This window comes from Suricata suricatta, chromosome 11, assembly GCF_006229205.1.
Source record: "Suricata suricatta isolate VVHF042 chromosome 11, meerkat_22Aug2017_6uvM2_HiC, whole genome shotgun sequence".
NCBI classification, from domain to species: Eukaryota; Metazoa; Chordata; class Mammalia; order Carnivora; family Herpestidae; genus Suricata; species Suricata suricatta.
The window spans coordinates 55,430,707-55,450,904 of NC_043710.1; the positions used below are offsets into that span (position 1 = coordinate 55,430,707).

Below are 20,198 nucleotides of genomic sequence, written 5' to 3' on the forward strand. Positions count from 1 at the left end.
TTAGGTGATTAACTAGTTGTTACTTAACCTTCTAATTTCTGTATAAGTCTAATTACATGAAACAGAAGTTGGTGTTTTGATTTTTTACTTTGCTTTTCTGTTTTGAGTGTCATTGCAACTACTGTATTGTAAAGGATGGAAAATAATTGCATATGTTAAAAAAATATGAAACTTTATAAAGTAAAAAAAATAATAAAAAGAATTGTATGTAAGAGGCTTAAAAATAAATAAATAAATAAATTAGAAGATTAAAAAAAATAGATTCTAGGTCTAAATATAAATATTAAAATAATCCATTACTAGAAGATGACATATGAGAATATCTTCATGATCTTAAGATATTTATTTTTTGTTTTTAAATTTTTAATGTTTTATTTATTTTTGAGAGAGAGAGAGAGAGAGAGACAGCATGAGCAGGGGAGGGTCAGAGAGAGAGGGAGACACAGAATTTAAAGAGAGGCTCCAGGCTCCGAGCTGTTAGCACAGAGCCTGACACGGGGCTTGAACTCACGAACCTCAAGATAATGATCTGAGCCGAAGTCGGATACTCAACTGACTGAGCCACCCAGGCGTCCCAAGATAGAGATTTCTTAAACAGGACACACAAATCACTATCACCATAAGAGAAAGAATGAGTGAATTGAATTACATGAAAAATAAGAACTTCTACTCATCAAGATGCACTATGAAAATATGAAGAGGGAAGCTATAGGGAGGAAGAAGATATTTGCAGCATGTATATTTAACAAAGGATCATATCTAGAATATAAAAAGAATCTACCAAAAAAAAAGAATCTACAAATCAGTAAAAGAAAGGCAGACAACCCAAACCTAAAAAATGGGCATAATACTTGAATAGGTATATTATAAAAGAGAATATCCAAATGGGAAAGTGCTCAGGCTCAATAGATTTAAAGGAACTGCTAGTTGAAACCCTAGTTCATTACTACTTCATACCAACTAGGATGGCTAAAGCAAACCAGAAAACTCGACTACACTAAGTTTTGTGTTGACAAGAATGTAGAGCAATTAGAATTCTCATTCATTCTGGTGGGAGAATAGTTGGAAACATCTTTGTAAAACTATTTCAGAGTACTTATTAAAGATGAACATATGCATACTCTATGATTCAGTAGTTCAGGTTCTAGGTATGTCCCCTACAAAAATGTATACATGTGTTCATTGAAAGATACATACGAGAACATGGGTAGAAGTAATATTCATTATGGACCCACATCAGAAACAACCCAGATTTCTATCAACTGTAAAAAGGATAAATAAATTGTATATTCATTCAATGGACTACTAGAACAATGAGAAGGAAAGAACTGCTGTTTCACCAAATACATGATGAACTTTACAAATATAATAAATGAAAGAAGGCAGACATAAAAGATAACATAGTGTATCATTCTATTTGCATGAATTTCAAAAACAGGCAAAATCACTCTATGGTTTTAGAAGTAAGAATAGTGGTCATTAATTTGAGGGGTGGGAGCTTTTGGGGTGCTGGTAGTGGTCTATTTCTTATTCAGGATACTGATTATACAGATATTTTCACTTTGAAAATTCATTGAGTTCTGTACTTATTTATGCATTGTTTTCAGTATGTGTATTTAATTTTTTTTAATGTTTTATTCATTTTTTGAGAGGTAGAGAGAGAAAGAAAGAGAGCGAGCGAGTGTGAGCAGAGGAGGGACAGAGAGAGAGGGAGACACAGAATCTAAAGCAGGCTCCAGGCTCTGAGCTTTGAATTTAACCAACTGAGCCACTCAGATGCCCCTTCAGTATGCGTATTATATTGCAATAAAACTATTATTAAAAAGTTTATTTTAAAGCATAGTAGAGTTTAAGATTCTAGTTTTGAACTGACAAAAGATTAACTTTATTAAAAATTAAAAAATATAGAAAGGAAATAGCTTACAAAAAGTCTTTTTCCCACCCCATGCCCAAGCTATCCAGTTTCCTCACAGGCAGCCAATGATATTAGTATTTTTGTGTATCCTTCCAGACATGTTTTTTTAAATATATGAGCAAATAAATATGTATGTAGTTACACACACACACACACACACACACACACACACACACATTCTTTTTATATGCATGGGAATATTCTGAGCATGTTATTCTACAGTTTGCTTTTATCATTTATTTTAAACTTTTTTTTAAATGTTTTATTTATTTTTGATACAGAGAGAAACAGAGCATGAGAGGGGGAGGGGCAGAGAGAGAAGGAGACACAGAACCGGAAGCAGGCTCCAGGCTCTGAGCTAGCGGTCAGCACAGAGCCTGACGCGGGGCTCGAACCCACGAACGTGAGATCTGACCTGAGTCGAAGTTGGAGGCTTAACCGACTGAGCCACCCAGGCGCCCCCTTTTATCATTTATTTTAAAGACTTTTCCATATAGTATATAAAGAAATTCCTATCCCTTCTTAAAGCTGCATAATGTTATACTATTGTAGGAATGTTCCATTGATTTATTTAACAAGTCCCCCCTCTTGATGGGCATTTAGGTTAGATTATTTCCAGTTGAGAAGCTTTCTTGATCTTGATCTATGTTGGGTTAAATATCTATTTTTCCAGGCCTCATTTTAACTTTTTACCACAGCTTGCACAGGTTGATATGTAGTGAAGCAATATGGGTTTAAGCCCTGCTTTGGGCTCTTTGCTGACAGCTCAGGGGCTGGAGCCTGCTTTGGATTCTGTGTCTTCTTTTCTCTCTGCACCCCATCCCCCACTCATGCTCTGCCTCTCAAAATTGAATAAACATTAAAAAATTTTTTAAAAGAAATAATTTGTCTATGTCTCAATTCTTTAAAATTTTTTAAAATGTTTATTTATTTTTTTTTTTTGAGAGAGAGAGAGACAGAGCATGAATGGGGGAGGGACAGAGGGAGAAGGAGACACAGAATCTGAAACAGGCTCCAGGCTCTGAGCTGTGAGAGCCCAATGTGGGGCCTGGACTCAGGAACCTTGAGATTATGACCTGAGCCTAAGTCAGATGTTTAACCGACTGAGCGACCTAGGTGCCCCTATTTCTCAGTTCTTTAAAGGAAGACTAGGGGCTCCTGGGTGGCTCATTTAGTTAAGCATCTGACTATTGCTTTCGGCCCAGGTTATGATCTCGTAGTTCATGAGGTCTAGCCCTGCACAGGGCTCTGCACTGATGGTGGGTAGCCTGCTTAGAATTCTCCCTCCCTCTCTCTCTCTCTCTCTGCCCCTCCCTGTGCACGCTCTTTTTCTCGAAACAAATAAATAAACAAAAAAAAAAAAAAGGAAGACTAAATGCCTGCAGAAATTCAACACTAGGAGGGCTGGAAGAGAACTAATGCTGATTTCCTTGCAATTGATTTCTTTAAGTTTCTAATGAAAGCTAAGGATTCTTTCAGAAAAATATGCATGCATGTAAAATTTTGCATATAGATTTCAAGGTCGATAGACCACTTGAAATTCCACCAGGAGTTCTAGATTAAGAATCAAAACTCCGCCAATTTGAAAATTGGGAAGCTGAGGGCCAGAGATGAGAAAGGTGGGTCTCATATCAAGTTAATTGCAGAAGATAGTCACTTGTGTTAAAGGAATGCCAGCAATATTCCCTCTCCTTGTGTTGGCTTATGTCACAGCCCAAACTGGCAAGGGAAGCTACTCTTTTTTTCCCAAAGGAACTTTAGTTTGAAGGTGGGGTAACCTAAGAGACAAATGGTAAACAAATTTATATGAAAGATTGATTTCTTTTATAACAAGATGGGATGCTTTGAATTTTTTGTATTATACTTTGATTTATTTTCTTTCTCTTTTTGTTTTTGGTTTAGCCCAAGAAGAAGAGAGGAAAAGTAGAAGTAAGACCCATTAATTTGGGAACAGATTATGAATATGGGGTTTTAAACATTCACCTGACTGCATACGACATGGCCCTGACAGAGAGCTATGCCCAATATGTTCACAACCTCTGCAACCATCTATCCATTAAAGTTGAGGAGAGGTATGAAGGATGCCTTTGTGTGGGGTGTTTTTGGTGTGAATGGCATGGTCTGCTTTGTTATTAAGTGATAATTAAATGTTATTAAATGTTATTGAGGTATAATTTACATTTAGTAAAATACACCCTTTTTAGGTATATAATTTATCACAATCAGAATGTAGAACAGTTCCATTAACCCCCAAATTTCCCCAGTGCCCAGGTTTAGTCAGATCCCAACCAACAATTGATTTTCTGTCTCTATTGTTTTAAGTTCTCCAGAACATCATGTAAATGGAATCCTACAATGGGTAGCTTTTTGTGTCTGTCCTCTTTCACTTAGAATAATGTGTTTAAGATTCATCCATGTTTTTGCAAGTATTTTATTCCTAAGTAGTATTCCATTAAATCTGGACCCTAATTGGCTTGTCCATTCACCAGTTGATGTACATTTTCATTGTTCTCTAGTTTATTGGTAATTAGAAATAGAGCTGTCATAAGCATTCTCATATATGTTTTGTGGAGCATATATCTTTTCTTCTGGAGAGCTACCTAAGTCTGGGATTTGGAGATTGTATGTGAATGTATGTTTTACTTCATAAGAAACTGACATCTGTTTTCCAAAGTGGCTGCACCATTTTGTTTTCCCACCAACAATGTATGAGAATTACAGTAACTCCTTTCCTTGGTCAGCATTTGGTATTGTCAATTTTTTCCTAAAGATACATCTAATAGATATACAGTGGTATTTCATAGTAGTTTTAATTTTCATTTCCCTAGTAAATAATGATTTTGATATCTTTTCGTGTGCTAATTTGCATTCTGTATATCTACTTTGATGACTATATAAATCTTTTGTCCATTTTTAAAACTGGGTTTGTTTTCTTATTAAGTTATGAAAATTCTTTATTTTTGGATATCAGTTCTTTTTCAGTATGTGTTTTGTAAATATTTTCTCCCTGTCTGTGACTTACCTTGTCATTTTCTTAGTTGAGTCCTTTGGAAAGCAGACTTTTTTTAAAGTTTGCTAAAGTTCAGTTGATTAATTTTTTCTTTTACTATTCATGCTTTTGGTGTCATATCTAAGAAAACATTATCTAACCCAAGATCACAAAGATATTCTCCTGTGCTTTCTTCTAAAGGTTCTATATTTTTAAGTTTTACATTTAGGCCTATGATCCATTTTGAGTCGTTTTTATATATGATATGGGATATGGGTCAGAGGGTTTTTTTTTCATATAAATAACTAGTTGTTCTAGCACCATTTGTTAAAAAGATTTTCTAGGTTTAACAAATTGTCTTAGCACTTTTTGAAAGTCAATTAACCGTCTACATGTGGGTCTATTTCTGTGCTCTCTTCTGTTACAGTGATGTATATATATATCTATACTTATACCAATATCAGACTGTCTTGATTACTGTAGGTGGATTACTGCAACTACAACTTTGTGCTTTTTTTTCAAAATTATTTTGGCTATTCTAGGTCATTTTTGGTTTTCCATAAAAATTTTAGAATTAGTTTGTTGATTTCTACAGAAAGGAACCTGATGGAATTTTATTGGGATTGTGTTGAATCTGTAGGTCAATTTGAAGAGAATTGACATCTATTTTGATTCCTCTGATGCATTAAAAAGGTATATCTCCTCATTTATTTAAGGTTTTCTTCGCCTGCTCTGCTTTTCATTTATTCTTTGGGTTTGTTGGAAAACTGCAGGGGAGGAGAACTAACATTTGCTGGCTACCTACTCCAGGCCAGGCACTTTACATATCTTATCTCAGGGTTTCAGAAGGTGTGGGATGTTCTGTAGTTTGCTTTAAATAACATTAAATCACATGGCGAGAAATGTCTTCCCTTTTTAACTCTCATTCATCCTAATTATGTCAAGGAGAAATTCTTCATATGGTTCTGGTATGTCCTTAACACCACTCTAGCACTTCCTATCTTTGTAACAGAGAAAGGACCTCAGACTCAGCAATTGTATCTAACTAGAATTTATTTTGTTTTTGTTGTACTTTTTTTTTTTTTAAAGTAAGCTCTAGGCTCAGCATGGGACTTGAACTCATGATCCTGAGATCAAGAGTCATGTGTTCTGGGGCACCTGGGTGCTTCAGTTGGTTGAGTGTCCAGCTCTTAATTTCAGCAAAGGTCATGCACGATTCAGGAGTTGGAGCCACACGTGGGGCTCTGTGCTAACAGCATGACGCCTGCTTGAGATTCTCTCTCCCTCTCTCTCTGCCCCTCCCTCCACGGAATAAATAAATAAACTTTAAAAAAAAGTTGTGTTTTCTACAGACTGAGCCAGCCTGTCACCCCCATTGTATTTTTCTTTTTAACTTTTATTTATGGCAGCTGATACTGGTCTCCCATTTACAGTGGTGGTATAAAGTCAGACTTCTTGAGATACAATTTACATCAGTAAGATTCACCCCTTTAGTGAACAATTTCTATGAGTTTTGACAAATGCACACAATATGTACTACCATCATCAAGATGTAGAACATTTACATTATCCCAAAAAATTCCTTTCCACCTTTGTAGTCACTTCCTCCCCTTACCCCCAGTCTCTCACAACTAATGATCTGGTTTCTGCTCCTATGGGTTTTTTTTTTAAGACTTTGAAAAAATGTTTATTTATTTATTTTTGAGAGTGAGTGAGAGAGAGTGAGAGCGAGAGTTAGAGAGCAAGTGAGCACATGTGAGGGAGGGGCAGAGAGAGAAAGAGAGAGAGAGAGAGAGAGAGAGAGAGAGAGAGAGAGAGAGACAGAATCCAAAGCAGACTCTAGGCTCTGAGTTGTCAGCACAGTGTCCAACACAGGGCTTGAACCATAAACTGCAAGATCATGACATGAGCTGAAATTGGATGCTTAACCTACTAGCCACCCAGGTGCCCCACTACCCCATGCTTTTGCCTTTTCGCCATATAAATGGAATTATATAGTATTTTTCCTTTTGAGTCTAGCTTCTTTCACTTAGGATACTGTATTTGAGATTCATCCATATTGTTGCCTGTGTCAGGTAGTTTGTTCCTTTTTGTTGCTGATTAGCATTTCATTCATTGAGTGGATGTTGTTTGTTGATCTATTCAAGAGTTGAAGGACATTTGTATTGTTTCCAGTTTTTGGCAATTATAAGTAAAGCCACTATAAACATGTACAGGTTTTTGTGAGAACATAAGTTTTCATTTCTCTAGGAAAGTGATTGCCTGGTCGAATGGTAAGTACAGTAGATGTTTAAATTTATAAGAAACTGTTAAACTGTTTTCCAAAGTGGCTTTACCATTTTCTTTCACATCAGCAACTTGAATTCCAGTTGCTCTACCTCTCAAGTTAATTTTTTTAATTTTTTAAAGTTTATTTATTTATTGATTGGGGGGGGGGGAATGTGAGCAGGGAAGGGGCAGCAGGAAAGGGAGAGAGAAAATCCCAAGCAGGCTCCATGCTAAGCGTGGCTTATTTTCATGACTGTGAGATCATGGCCTGAGCTGAAATCAACAGCTGGATGCTTAACCAACTGAGCCACACAGGTGCCCTTCAAGTTTATTTTTTAAATTAACTTTTTAAATTAATTGATTTAAAGACAAATATTAAATAATCATTTGGGTGGTTTGTCGTTGTGGCGAGGTAATACGTGGCATAGTGTGTGGATATGACAAAAGTTATACTTTCTCACCCATCAGATAGTAGTATGTTCCCATTTTACAAATGAGGAAACCAAGGCTCAGAAAGCCCAAAAGTCACAAAACCAGTAAGTGGCCTAGATTTAACTAATTTCTGCCTGACACCAATATTTCTAATCATATGGGTGTTATTTTAAATCCTTAAGCTAAAGTTGAACTTTTAAACCTTTATAACTTGGAGTATAACTGTGCCTAACATACTCTTTAGAAGATTGGATAATAAGCTGTGACTGTAGCTCTCACAGCTAATAGTACTTCAGTTGTTTTAGGCCTAAAGATGTGCTTTATCTTTTCCTGATGCCCCAGAGAGTTGGCTGCCTCTTCAGCACTTGATGCACACTTCTACCATGTCACTTAGTGCTCTGGGCTGTAATGATCTATTCATGTGTCAGCCGCCCTCCCTGCTGACTAGTGGGAACTGTGTTCTTTATTTCTTTAGCATCTAGCACAGGACCTGCCACATGGGGGACATTAAGCCATTGTTGAAAGAATGACAGGTTCTTGAATGTGACTGCACAATGCAAGTGTATGTATACATGGTATACATTTCCTAAAATTTAATGAAAGCATTTTTAATTAATGAATTAAAATACTAATTGAGTTCTCTTCCTGCAGTTTGGTAGGTATTGTGCTAGACATCCTGACTGGAGTATTCTAAGAATTTCCCTGATTTTAGGGTGTGTGTGTGTGTGTGTGTGTGTGTGTGTATACAACGTAATGTGGAAGGTGCTAAGTGAAGGATAAAATGCAATGTCAGTTCAAGGAGGCAGAACAGCAAATAATTTAGAGCAATGCTTCCTCAAAGTGCCACTCTGCAAAGATATCAGAAGCTAATGCCAAAATGTACATTAGTGCTTTGCTTCCTTCATCAAGAAAGTCTCGCTATTGAAAAAAAAAATGTTGGCTGAATTAAATGTTGGCGTGTTTAATGACTGTTGCATGCTTCTTATCTTGTAACGGACTGATAACATGAAGTTTGTTCACCAGCAACTTAACTTGCCTACAGGCCATACTTTGAGTAACAAATGGTTAAGAGTATAGGCTCTGGAATCAAACTGCCTGTGTTCAAATTTTAGTAAGTATATGATAGCACTTAGCAGAGAGACTGGAACATTGTAAATACTCTGTAAATAATATTGTTGTTAATAACTACTGAGAATTTTTTTAGCTGGCAGGTAATAGGGGTAGTTTCACAAAGGTTGTGGTGGCAAAGAGGCATTAGGTGTCATTTACAGAATGTTATCATACCTACAGTGGGTCAGCTCCCTAAAATAGTGTTTTTTACATTTTTATGGAAGGCAGCTATGCTCACCACTATACCACCAACGCTGCTCATTTTTTACGTTTTTAGAAGGACTTTTTAAAAGGTGATGTTTTTATTTTTTACTTATTTTTATTAAAAAACTGTTTTTAATGTTTATTTTTGAGAGAGAGAAAGAAAGCGAAAGAGAGAGACAGCGTGAGCAGGGGAGGAGCAGAGAGGGAGGGAGACACAGGATTTGAAGCAGGCTCCAGGCTCTGAGTTGTCAGCACAGAGCCCGATGCAGGGCTGGAACCCACAAACCGCAAGATCATGACCTGAGCCTAAGTTGGATGCTTACCCGACCTTGAGCCACCCAGGCGCCCCTAAAAGGTGCTGTTTTTAAAACCTGGCTGTGGAAAGCTCTGGCTTCTTTTGAGTAAAGGCAGGAAGGCAGTAGCGTTTGTTGAGCACCTACTATTAGCCAACCACTCTGGCTTTTTTTGCACAATTTTGCTTAATTCAAAGAAGCACCTAACACAGAGTGAATCAAAGTATCAACTCTGAGGCCAGATTGGATGGGTTTTACTTCTTACTGTGTGGCATTGGGCAGTTTACTTAAACTCTGTTTCTTGGTTTCCTCATCTGTAAAATAAAATTAACGTAAGTTCCTAACTGAAAAGGCTATAATGAAAATTAAGGAAAATTATAACTGTTCCCAACAACAGTTGGCTGCTATTATTATTATTATTATTATTATTATTATTATTATGAATATAATAGAAGCTTGTCTATGGTCATACATCTAATAAAAGGCAAAGTCTGGATTTGAATCTATTTTTTTTTTTAAATTCTCAATTCTTTGTAACTGGTTCTCCACACAGCCTTCAGTGTGCATTTTACAGAATGGAAATGTGATCATGTTACTACCATGCTTAAAATCCTTCTATGGTTTCCCATTCCTTTAGGATCAAAATGAAAGTTCCTCACATGGCTTGCTAGGTGCTCTATGGCCAGGGCTTGCTTCTGTTGCCTTAATTAATATTTCCTGTTCTGTCTTCCTCTCTTTCCAGTTGACAGAGGCCTTGGTTTTATCCCTTTCCACCTCAGGACCTGTGCATATGCTTCTTCTCTAAAGCTTAGAATACTCTTTCCCCTTTACCTAACTCACCCCTGCTTTTTCTTAGGCTTTGTATTTGGATGTCATCTCTTCAGAGAACCTCATTAAATTAAGTCTTTGTATTATATATTTGGGAGAAGTGAAGATTATATAACTTCCCTTTCATGGCCCTCATTCCTTTCCCTTGTAATTACTTGACTATTATTGGTCTTCTTAGACTCTAAGATCTAGAAGGAAAGGACTTTCGATCTCCATTACCAGTGTAACCTTAAGACCTTTCCCAGTACCTGACAGTAGTAAGCACTGAATAAATATTCATTGACTTGGATTGAGTTTCAATTCATGGACATGATTCCTAGAAGAGCAGAATGAAGATGTGCTGCTTTTTGCCTCTTTTCTAGCTCGTTGCTCCAAATAGCACAGAGCATAAAGAGATATTCATTTTCAGCAACTCCCTTCTCTGCATTGATTGAGGTTTTCAGACCATTGTATTGTTAGGCTTTCTCACTGCCCAGCTTTTCAGAGATGAAATGATTTTCTTTTCTTATGATTTTCATTTCATCATGATCCATTTTTCCTCTGGGAGTGGTGGGGTAGGGCTCTGACCTTGAGATGGAATTGGGCAGGGGAGCAAAGTCCTGGCTTTTGTTCTATAAATGGTCTGCACTGCTGCAGCTGCAACTCACCCGGGAGGGGAGAGGAAGATGGTCCTGCAGGTCTCTTATCTGCCTGTCTCCCTTGCTGAGCAGCTGCCTAGAGATGGAAATCGCACTCATCTGGGAGCAGCTTCCAAGCCTGAAGCTGAGGTAGCCCCTGTGCTTTGTGGAGACTAAAAGCATCACTCAGCATCACTCTCTGTAATGCTACTCTTTGCTTTTTTTTTTTTCTTGAAGTCCACTTACATTGTTTAAAATGGAGGTATAATTTATGTGTAGTAGAATCCACAGATTCTAAGCTCCCTAATACCCCAACGGGCTCCCCTGGGTCCCACCCCAGGCAGTATTCCCCGAAGGTAGCATTATTTTGTCATTTTAGTTTGACTTTTGATATTCAATTATTTCATTTTTTCCCTTGTGCTTTTCCTGTATGATCATCCAAGTAATGTTTATTGCAGAAAATTTGTAAAATACAGAAAAGTGTAGAAACTGAAGAAAAAATTACAAATATTCTTACAACTCAAAGGCCTAGTCTACCTTAAAATGACCAGAGTTCCCAGTATTTCTTTGTCAAACTATAGCTTTTCTGTTGGTTCTGAGGGCCTCTCATGCTTCCTTGCCTTTGTCAATAACTGCTTCACTTTTTTGGAATGCCTCCCAGGCAAATGCCTATTATGTTCGTTCTTTATATTTTGATAAAATGCTACCTTTGATAAAATGTGAATCCTTCCCTGAGCTCCCTTTCTCTTTCTTGTCCCTGTAATATTCAGTACATGACTATTGTTGCCTTTGTCTTACTGTAATGAAGATGTTTGTGATTTACCTGTCTCTCCAAAACACTCTTAGTGAGCTCCTTTAAAGCAATAGGCTGCATATTGCCCGCCAGTGTGCCTAGACAAAACAGGCTTTCAGTAAATGTTTGTTGAGTAAATGAATTAATGAACAAATCAATGAAATCTTGCAAAAATAAGTGTTGAATAAAATGCATGCTCAGAGGTAGGCATGGAAAACTCCTACTTTAATCAGTCTTATTGCAGAATGTCAGGAAGGAAAGCTAGCATTTTAGAGTGCTTTTTACTTTCCTGAAAGCCTTTACATAGCTGTTTCATTTTATTTTCCATAAAAGTCTATAAATGTGTCCTAATTTTTTTTTATGTAGGGAAGTTATTACCCAATTTGAATTGGAAGAGGAGGGCAGAGATTGTGCTAGAAAGTGGTAAGGAAGAGTTTGCAATACCTAGCATTTACTGTTTATAAGAGCAAGGGAATTGGCATTTGTAGGCATATTATACCAGGCAAATTACTTATATAATCTTATTTAATCATTGCAACAACTCTATGAACTAGGTATCATTATCCCCATTTTGTAGCTAAAGAATCTGAAACTTGGAAAACTGAATTAATTTGTCTGTAGTCAAAAAGATAATAAGTGGCAGGGCCAACACTTAAATCCAGGACTATCATGCCTCTAATCCACTTCCACCATTCACTCCATTATTCCATTTTTCATTTCATAGAGGGCCACACCCCTTGCTATCAAGTGATGAAGCATTGTGTGGCATGAAAATTCAGGAATTCTACTGTTATTATTATTATTCCATTTATTTTCATTTTGATGACCTTTTTGACAAGATGAATGCAGCACTAATACCATATTTCTATGTAGCCATCAGTCCTATTTCATCACCACACCTGATCTTTATGTGTCCATTAATACAGACCTAGATTGTAATCCTCTTTATTGTGGAGTAAACTGAGGCCGAGAGAGACAAGTAAGTTGCCTCAGTAAGTTTTGTTAATAAGCCACAGGGTCAATATTTGACCCTAATTCCAGTGTTCTTTTCACTGCAGGATGTAGATTTGCTGAAGCGAATTATAGCAAGCATAGTGTTTACAAGAATATCTCTCAAGCGGGGGACATTTAATAATGTCTGGAGATAATTTTTATTGTCGCCATTTCAGGGAGTACTGTTGGTGTCTTTTGGGTAGAAATTAGGGATACATAGGCCAATCTCCCCCACAACAAAGAATTATTTGGTCTAAAATGTCAGTGGTGCTGAGGTTGCTCTTTTAAAACAGTTAAGTTTCATGCCTCATTTCTTCAGAAGTGAAATACCTAAGGTTAGCTTCCAAAGTGATGAGACTGATTCTTTTAGAATTGGCTTTTCTTTAGTAGCAGTGAATAGTTATTAATCAGATTTTATTCAGTGTTCTACCAGGCAAGAACTAGCGATGCAGAAAGGCATTAGACATGGTCTCTTCCCTCAGGGAGTTTAGAAGCTTCTGGAGGAGGTTTAAGAGGATCTGGTTCCTTTACCCTGATTGCAGACAAACAGCCCTAGGTTCTAGGAGCCACTGCATTGCATCAGTGACTGTACTCGGGGACCACCCTGATGCAAGTGGTGCTGTTGACTTCTGGGAACCCTCCTCATAGCTGACTCTTCTTTCCCACAGTTATGCGATGCCCACCAAAACCATGGAGGTATTGCGGCTGCAAGACCAAGGCAGCAAAATGTTCCTGGACTCCGTTCTTACCACCCATGAGCGAGTGGTTCAGGTAGGCACTCTGGGAGAAACTTGAAATGTATTTGCCTCTCCTGGTTCTTCTATTTTTTTGATCCTTCTACCATGCCCTTCTCTTCCTCTTCAAATGATGCCCCTCTGCCCCTGTAAATGATGATGTTCTCCAGGGTTTAGTTATTGATCCTTCCATCTCTCCTTATGTAATACCTTCCTTCTACGGAATCTCATTCATTCCCCTGGCCTCAGCGTCCACTATTATATACTGAAAACTCCCTGACACGTATCTCTCAGTCCTGATGGGTTATATACTGATAATCCCTCGGTCTACATCTCCAGTCCTGTTCTCTCATTGAGCTTCAAACTTGATACCCACTTGTTTACTGGACTCCTCCACTGGGATATTCCACACCTGTCCTACACCTAATTGTAGAGGAACTGATTTTTTCTTTGTAAAGTTTTTTAAAAAAATTTTTAATGTTTATTTATTTTTGAGACAGAAAGAGACAGAGCTTGAGCAGGGGAGGGGCAGAGGGAGAGGGAGACGCAGAATCCGAAGTAGGCTCCAGGCTCTGAGCTGTCAGCACAGAGCATGATGTCGGGCTCGAATCCACAAACTGTGAGATCATGACCTGAGCCGAAGTCAGACACTCAATTGAATGAGGCACCCAGGTGCCCCTAAAGTTTATATTTTTAGGAGCACCTGGGTGGCTCAGTTGGTTGAGCCTCTGACTTCGGCTCAGGTCATAATCTTGTGGTTTGGGAGTTTGAGCCCTGCATTGGCTCTGTGCTGACACTTCCAAGCCTGGAGCCTGCTTCGGATTTGGTGTCTCCCTCCCTCTCTGCCTGCCCCCTGCTCGTGCTCTCTCTCTCTCAAAAATAAACATCAAAAAAATCTTTTAAGTTATTTTTTAAAATTTATTTTGAGAGAGAGGGAGAGAGGGAATTCCAAGCAGGCTCCCTGCTGTCAGTGCAGAACCTGACGTGGGGCTTGATCTCATGAACAGTGACATCATGATCTGAGCCAAAATCAGGAGTTTGGAGACATAACCGACTGAGTCACGTAGGTGCCCCATAACAGCTTTATTGAGAAATTTATTCATATATAGTTTACTCATTTAAAGTGTACAATTAAATTGGTTTTAATATATTCATAGTTATGTAACCATCACCACAATTTTAGAACATTTCATTACCACCAAAGGAAACTCTGTACCCATTTGCAGTCACTCCTCTTTCCTTGCACCCCCTCTAGCTCCTGACAACCACAAATCTGTTTCTGCCTCTATGGGTTTACCTCTTCTGGACATTTCATTTAAATGGAATTATACAATATATGGCCTTTTTTGTCTGGTTTCTTCCACTTAGCATGTTTTCAAGGTTCATCCATGTTGTAGCACATGTCACTGCTTCATTCCTTTTTGTTGCCAAATAATATTCCAGTGTATGGACATCACCCCTTTCTGATCCACTCAAGAAGTATATCGACAAGATGAATATATTCCGTAATGAACAGAATGTTAAGGTAGTGGCACCTTAAATCTATTATGCTAACTTTATTATTAATTTTTTTAAATTGCTATTTTTGAGAGACAGTGTGAGCCGGGGAGGGTCAGAGAGAGGGAGATACAGAATCGGAAACAGGCTCCAGGCTCTGAGCTAGCAGTCAGCACAGAGCCCGACGTGGGGCTCGAACCCACGAACTGTGAGATCTGACCTGAGCCGATGCCAGACGCTTAACCGACTGAGCCACCCAGGTGCCCCTATTATGCTAACTTTAAAAATAATTAAGTACTTAACAATCTTTAGTTCTTTAAATATTATCAGGAATAAATTATTTGAGATACAGATCTTAAGAAAGATCTAACTTGCCACTGAGGCCCCATAGGATAAAGTTTGAACTCTTTAGTGCCTAAATACCTTTATGATTCTCTTCCTGCTTTTCCTCTTCTCACCCCATTCATTCCAGCCATAAATTGAACTAGTTTTAATTCCCTGGTATTGTGCAATGCAACCTCACTTTACTAAATATTGTTTCTTCTGCTATGAAAACCCTCCACATTGCTGCTGAATTCTCCTGGTTTACTCCTGTGTTTCTTCAAGACTCCACCCAAAAGTTACCTTTCTTTTGGAAGCTGTCTTTGACAGCGAAGTTAGTAGATATTTCTCTTGTGGGTTCCTGGAGCCCCCTGCTTTCCTGCTACTGCACATCTGATTCGCTTCTGTATTCTCCGCACAAGGCCTGACACCAGTCCAGTCTATGTGGGTAAACCTGAGTTGAATCAGAAAGTCATCCTGGACTTGACAACCTCTTGGTCCAGCAATGACATTCATTGTCTGCAGGAACAGATACTGGCCATGACTACTATGTCAGCAAGCAGACATTTTGATGACAAGAGAAATCCTGTAGAGGCTGGCTCTGAAACTGGCTCTGGGTGTTAATCCTCTACCCAAGGGCCCTGTAGCTCTGCTGAAGCTGACATCTGAGCCCATGCTATGTCTGCCCAGTCACCTGGCTTTCAGTGCCCCCTCTTAGCGCATCTTCTTTCCTTTTGCAGATCAGCGGTTTGAGTGCTACATTTGCAGAGATTTTCTTGGAAATAATCCAAAGCAATCTTCCTGAAGGAGTCAGATTGTCAGTGAAGGAGGTAGGTGCTAGTTTGAGAAGAGACCCTCTGGTGGCCCAGCTGTGTTCAATACGGATAAGAGCATCTGGCTTTAGAAACAAGAGAGAAATGTGGATAACTTAGCCCAGAGAATAAACAGGAAAGGTTTGCAGACTGGTATTACTATAGTCATTATCCTGCCTCTTCCAGTGGATCAAGGATGATGACTTATGGACCACAAAAACATGATTTAAGATTACATACAGTCTAATTAATCAGAACACAAATAAGGAAATGTCCTTTAAATAGGAGTTTCCTGGGCCTTCAAGGCTTGACTGTAGCCTGACTGAAAAAAGAATGCCAATCAGAAGGAAGTTTGGCATGCAAAACTTAGAAAACATTAGGAACTTCAGCCTAAATACTGAGTATTTGGGTCCACATGCCAAGACAAGCCTTGTCATGAGACAGATACATCAGGTCATTTTAGACTAATGCCATTTGCTGCATCCAGCTCTCCTTGTTCTGAGTCCATGCTTGTTAATCCTCTTCTTGTTATTCAGGTTTCACACAGACCTGTATAGGGGAGAACATCTGCTGGTCATGCAAATATTCCAGTCCTTATGTTTGTTATTTCCTATTGTAAATGGAGAATTGGGGCATTCTAAGTGCTTCTAATGAGATACTCATAGCATTTTGACATTAATTCTTTATATGTCTGTCTTCTATCATCAGACTATAAGTTCATTTAAGGCAGGGAAGAAGTCCGATTCAACTTAGAATCCCCAGTACCTAATACAAGTCTGGTACATAGTAGATACTTAATAAAAGTTATTTGACTCTGAATCATTCTCTACAGAACTGTCTGATGAATTTTTTAATGTGTATTTATTTATTTTTGAAAGAGAGAGCGAATGTGTAAGCAGGGAGAGGGACAGAAAGAGTGGGAGAGAATCCCAAGCAGGCTTCATGCTCAGCACAGAGCCTGATGCAGGGCTTGAGCCCACAAACTGTAAAATCATGACCTGAACTGAAATCAAGAATCAGATGCTTAACCGAATGAGCCACCCAGGTGCCCCACTTTTTTTTTTTATGCTATGCATGTATGAATAACAGAAAGCTCTGTAGTAGTTCCCACTTACTTTCTTTTTCTTCTCCCCAGCACACCGAAGAAGACTTCAAGGGAAGGTTCAAAGCTCGGCCAGAACTGGAAGAACTGTTGGCCAAGTTGAACTAGCTCATTGCAGACCCTTTCAAGCCAGGACTGGTGATATTGAGTGCCAAGGGGAAGAGCTTCCTGGGTGGTCAAAATTAAGAAGACCCTTTAGGTATCATAACTATCCATCCTCATTACCCAGGAAGGTCTCCTGGGTAGGTATGGAGGAGTGTTGCCAATTACCACTTTCCTTTGAGGCAACCTAAGACATCCTCAATCTAATAAAAATCTGCAGCTGATGGACATGTGTGTATGTAATGAGTCAGTCCATTCTGTGGAGTGTCTTTTATTTTTTATTTTTAAGTAATCTCTACGCCTAGGGTGGGGCTTAAACTTATAAACCCAAGAACAAGAGTCCTATCCTCCACCAACTGAACCAGCCAGATGTCCTGTGGGGTATCCTAAAGGGATTCTGTTTTCTCTTTAGCACAGAACCATGTTTCCCTTCAATATTTCTCCAGCTAGTGTGACCTCATCCTATAAATCAATCTGGCATTGAGTCTTTTAGTGAAACAAACTTGTGTAGAAGGAAAAAGGATGGGGCTATTGGTTTTTTATGAAAAAAAAAAAAAATCTCCAGATAGAATCAGGGTCTGTCCATAGTGCAAAAAATTGCTTTGTGGGGCAGTGAGTGATTTGTCATATTCAGGCAGATGTTACATAACTGCTAATTAGGGTTACCTGGAATGGGTTTTAAAATTAAAGTTGATTTTGGTCAGGGGTCAGAAAGCTACTGCTTGTGAGCCAAGTCCCACTGCCTGCCTGCTTGTTTGTTTTAATGTTTATTCATTTAGAGAGAACATGAGCAGGGTGGGGACAGAGAGAGAGGGAGAGAGGGAATCCCAAGCAGGCTCCGCGCTATGAGTGCAGAGTCCGACACAGGGGCTCAATCTCATGAACTGTGAAATCACAGCTTGAGCCAAAATCAAGAGATGGATGCTTAACCCCCTGAGCCACCCACGTACCTCATGTTTATTTATTTATTTTTGTATGATTTATTGAGGTGAAATTCACAAACCACAAAATTAACCATTTTACAGCAAAAAATTCAATGGTATTTAATGCATTCACAATGTTATACAACTACCACCTATATCTAGTTCTAAAATCTCATTGCTTGTTTATTGGGACAGACCCATGGTCACTCATTTACATATCATCTGTGGCTGCTTTCACACTGGCAGCTGAGTAGTTGTGACATAGACTATAAAGCCAAAACATTCATTATGTGTCCTTTATAAAAACAGTCAATCCCTGATTGAAGTTACTGATTCTCAAACTTAAGCATGTATCAGAATCACCCGGAGGGCAATTTAAAACATAAATTGCTGGACTCTACCCCCAGATCTTCTGACTTAGTACATCTTGAATGAGGGCCTAGAATTTGAATTCCTTACACATTCCCAGGGGATGTTAATGCTGATGCTACTGGTCCAGGGTTACCTTTTTGTTTTAATGTTTATTTATCTTTGAAAGACAGTGTGAGTGGGAGAGGGGCAGAATGAGAGGAAGACACAGAATCCAAAGCAGGCTCCAGGCTCTGAGATATCAGCACAGAGCCTGATGTGAGGCTTGAACTCCGAAACCATGAGATCATGACCTGGGCCAAAGTTCGACGTTTGACTGACTGAGCCACCCATGTCCTCCCCAGGGTCACTTTTTTGAGGACCATTAGTCTACGTGACCTCTAATGTTTTTCTTATTTTGAACATTAGTTTGTTCATACTTTTGTACATAATAGCTATCATTTATTGAGCTAGACCCTGCTCAAGGTACTAAATGAGCTTTAATCCTTAAACCAGTCTTTTGTAAGAGTGTGCATGAGGATGGGAATCTGTATATGTGAAAAGGTTATGTGTGAGTGGTGTATCTGAGTATGCATTAGTGCATCTCATATTTACTGAGCCCTCATTTTATCTATGTACTTTATAAAGATTATCCTTGAGGTTAAGAGTATTATCCCAGTTTTATAGATGCAAAAACTGAGGTTTGGAGAGATGAAGTGACTTCCTTTTCCTGAAGGGTCACATAGCTAATAAGTGGCAGATCTTTCTCCTTGCTTCTGTGGGATACCCCTACACAGAGCTCTGTGGGAGCCCAGAGCATTGCATGCATGTACTTTTCTGAAACTCAACAGTTTTAGTCCTGACATTATTATTGTTTCTCTGCCTTGGTCTCTAAGGGCAACAAGAGGAAACTCAAGATTTCCTTTCAAGGTATAACCCTAAGAGAGGGCTGTCAAGATAGCATGTACCCTCAATTAAAATGCTTCACTGAATTCCCACTGAAGGTTCAGCAGGCTAGTCCTTCCAAGTGAACCCCACTGGGAGTGTGGGCAGAATTTTTCAGGTGAGGACTGGTATTTTGGTTGTAGAGTTACTCATTGCTGAGTCTCCTTTAGAAAGGTAGAAGAGAAGTTTCTAATGGATGAGTGTAAATTTGGGGGATGTATAGTGACATGAAGATCAAAAGATGAATAAACACTTGTTTGCAAACACACACACACACACAGTCTCTGTATCATATGGACTCCATTCAGGAACCTGGAAAACAGCATTGCTTTTCAGTTTCCCACTTTTCCTTGTTATCTATTTGTGGAAGCAGGACCCAGGATTTCACAAATTGACAAGATATTAGAGCTGAGGAACATTAGGACCCAGCCATCTTAACCCTCTCGTTTAGCAAGTGTGGTTAGGGGCTGAAGAAAGGCAGTGCTGTACTCAAGGTCACAGAGCGCTTCACTGGCAGAGCTGGGAGCAGGATTCAGATCTCTCGATTCCCACTCCATGCCTTTCCATTACATCATGGAGGGATGAGTCAGGCTTATCTCTTAAATAGGAGGCAACTGGGTTCTGTCACCTTGGAGTATTGTGTCACTGACCTAGTTGATTTATCCTCTTGCCAGAATCAAAAAGCTTTTGTTACTCATTAGTCTGTCCTGAAACAGGTGGAAATTGCTCCTAATGTCTTATTCTGGCAAGAAAGATGAGAGATATTCTGATTGCTAGAACCTCAGAGTTATAATTATGAGCTCCATTTGACTCTAGAGTGAGGCCTATAAGGAAATGGACTTTCCTAGAATCACATGGCAGTGAAATCAAATGGAATTCAAGTCTTCTGGCTCTAGGTTGAAAATACCTTTCTCACCCTCCCTGAGACAACTTATAAAGGAAAGAGTCAGACAAACCTGGGCTGTTGCTAGT

At 38.8% G+C, this 20,198-nt stretch overlaps 1 protein-coding gene across 1 annotated transcript in view; it reads left to right on the forward strand.

Annotated features, from left to right (window-relative positions):
* Window positions 1-17,240, forward strand: part of MRPL48 (mitochondrial ribosomal protein L48) — a 55,197-nt gene extending 37,957 nt beyond the window's left edge. The window contains exons 6-9 of the mRNA XM_029915630.1: window positions 3,818-3,987; window positions 13,111-13,213; window positions 15,735-15,824; window positions 16,942-17,240. Coding sequence (XP_029771490.1) covers window positions 3,818-3,987; window positions 13,111-13,213; window positions 15,735-15,824; window positions 16,942-17,016 — 438 coding nt within the window. The 3' untranslated portion in view covers window positions 17,017-17,240. The remainder of the gene's footprint in view (window positions 1-3,817; window positions 3,988-13,110; window positions 13,214-15,734; window positions 15,825-16,941) is intronic.
* The last annotated feature ends 2,958 nt before the right edge of the window (window positions 17,241-20,198 follow it).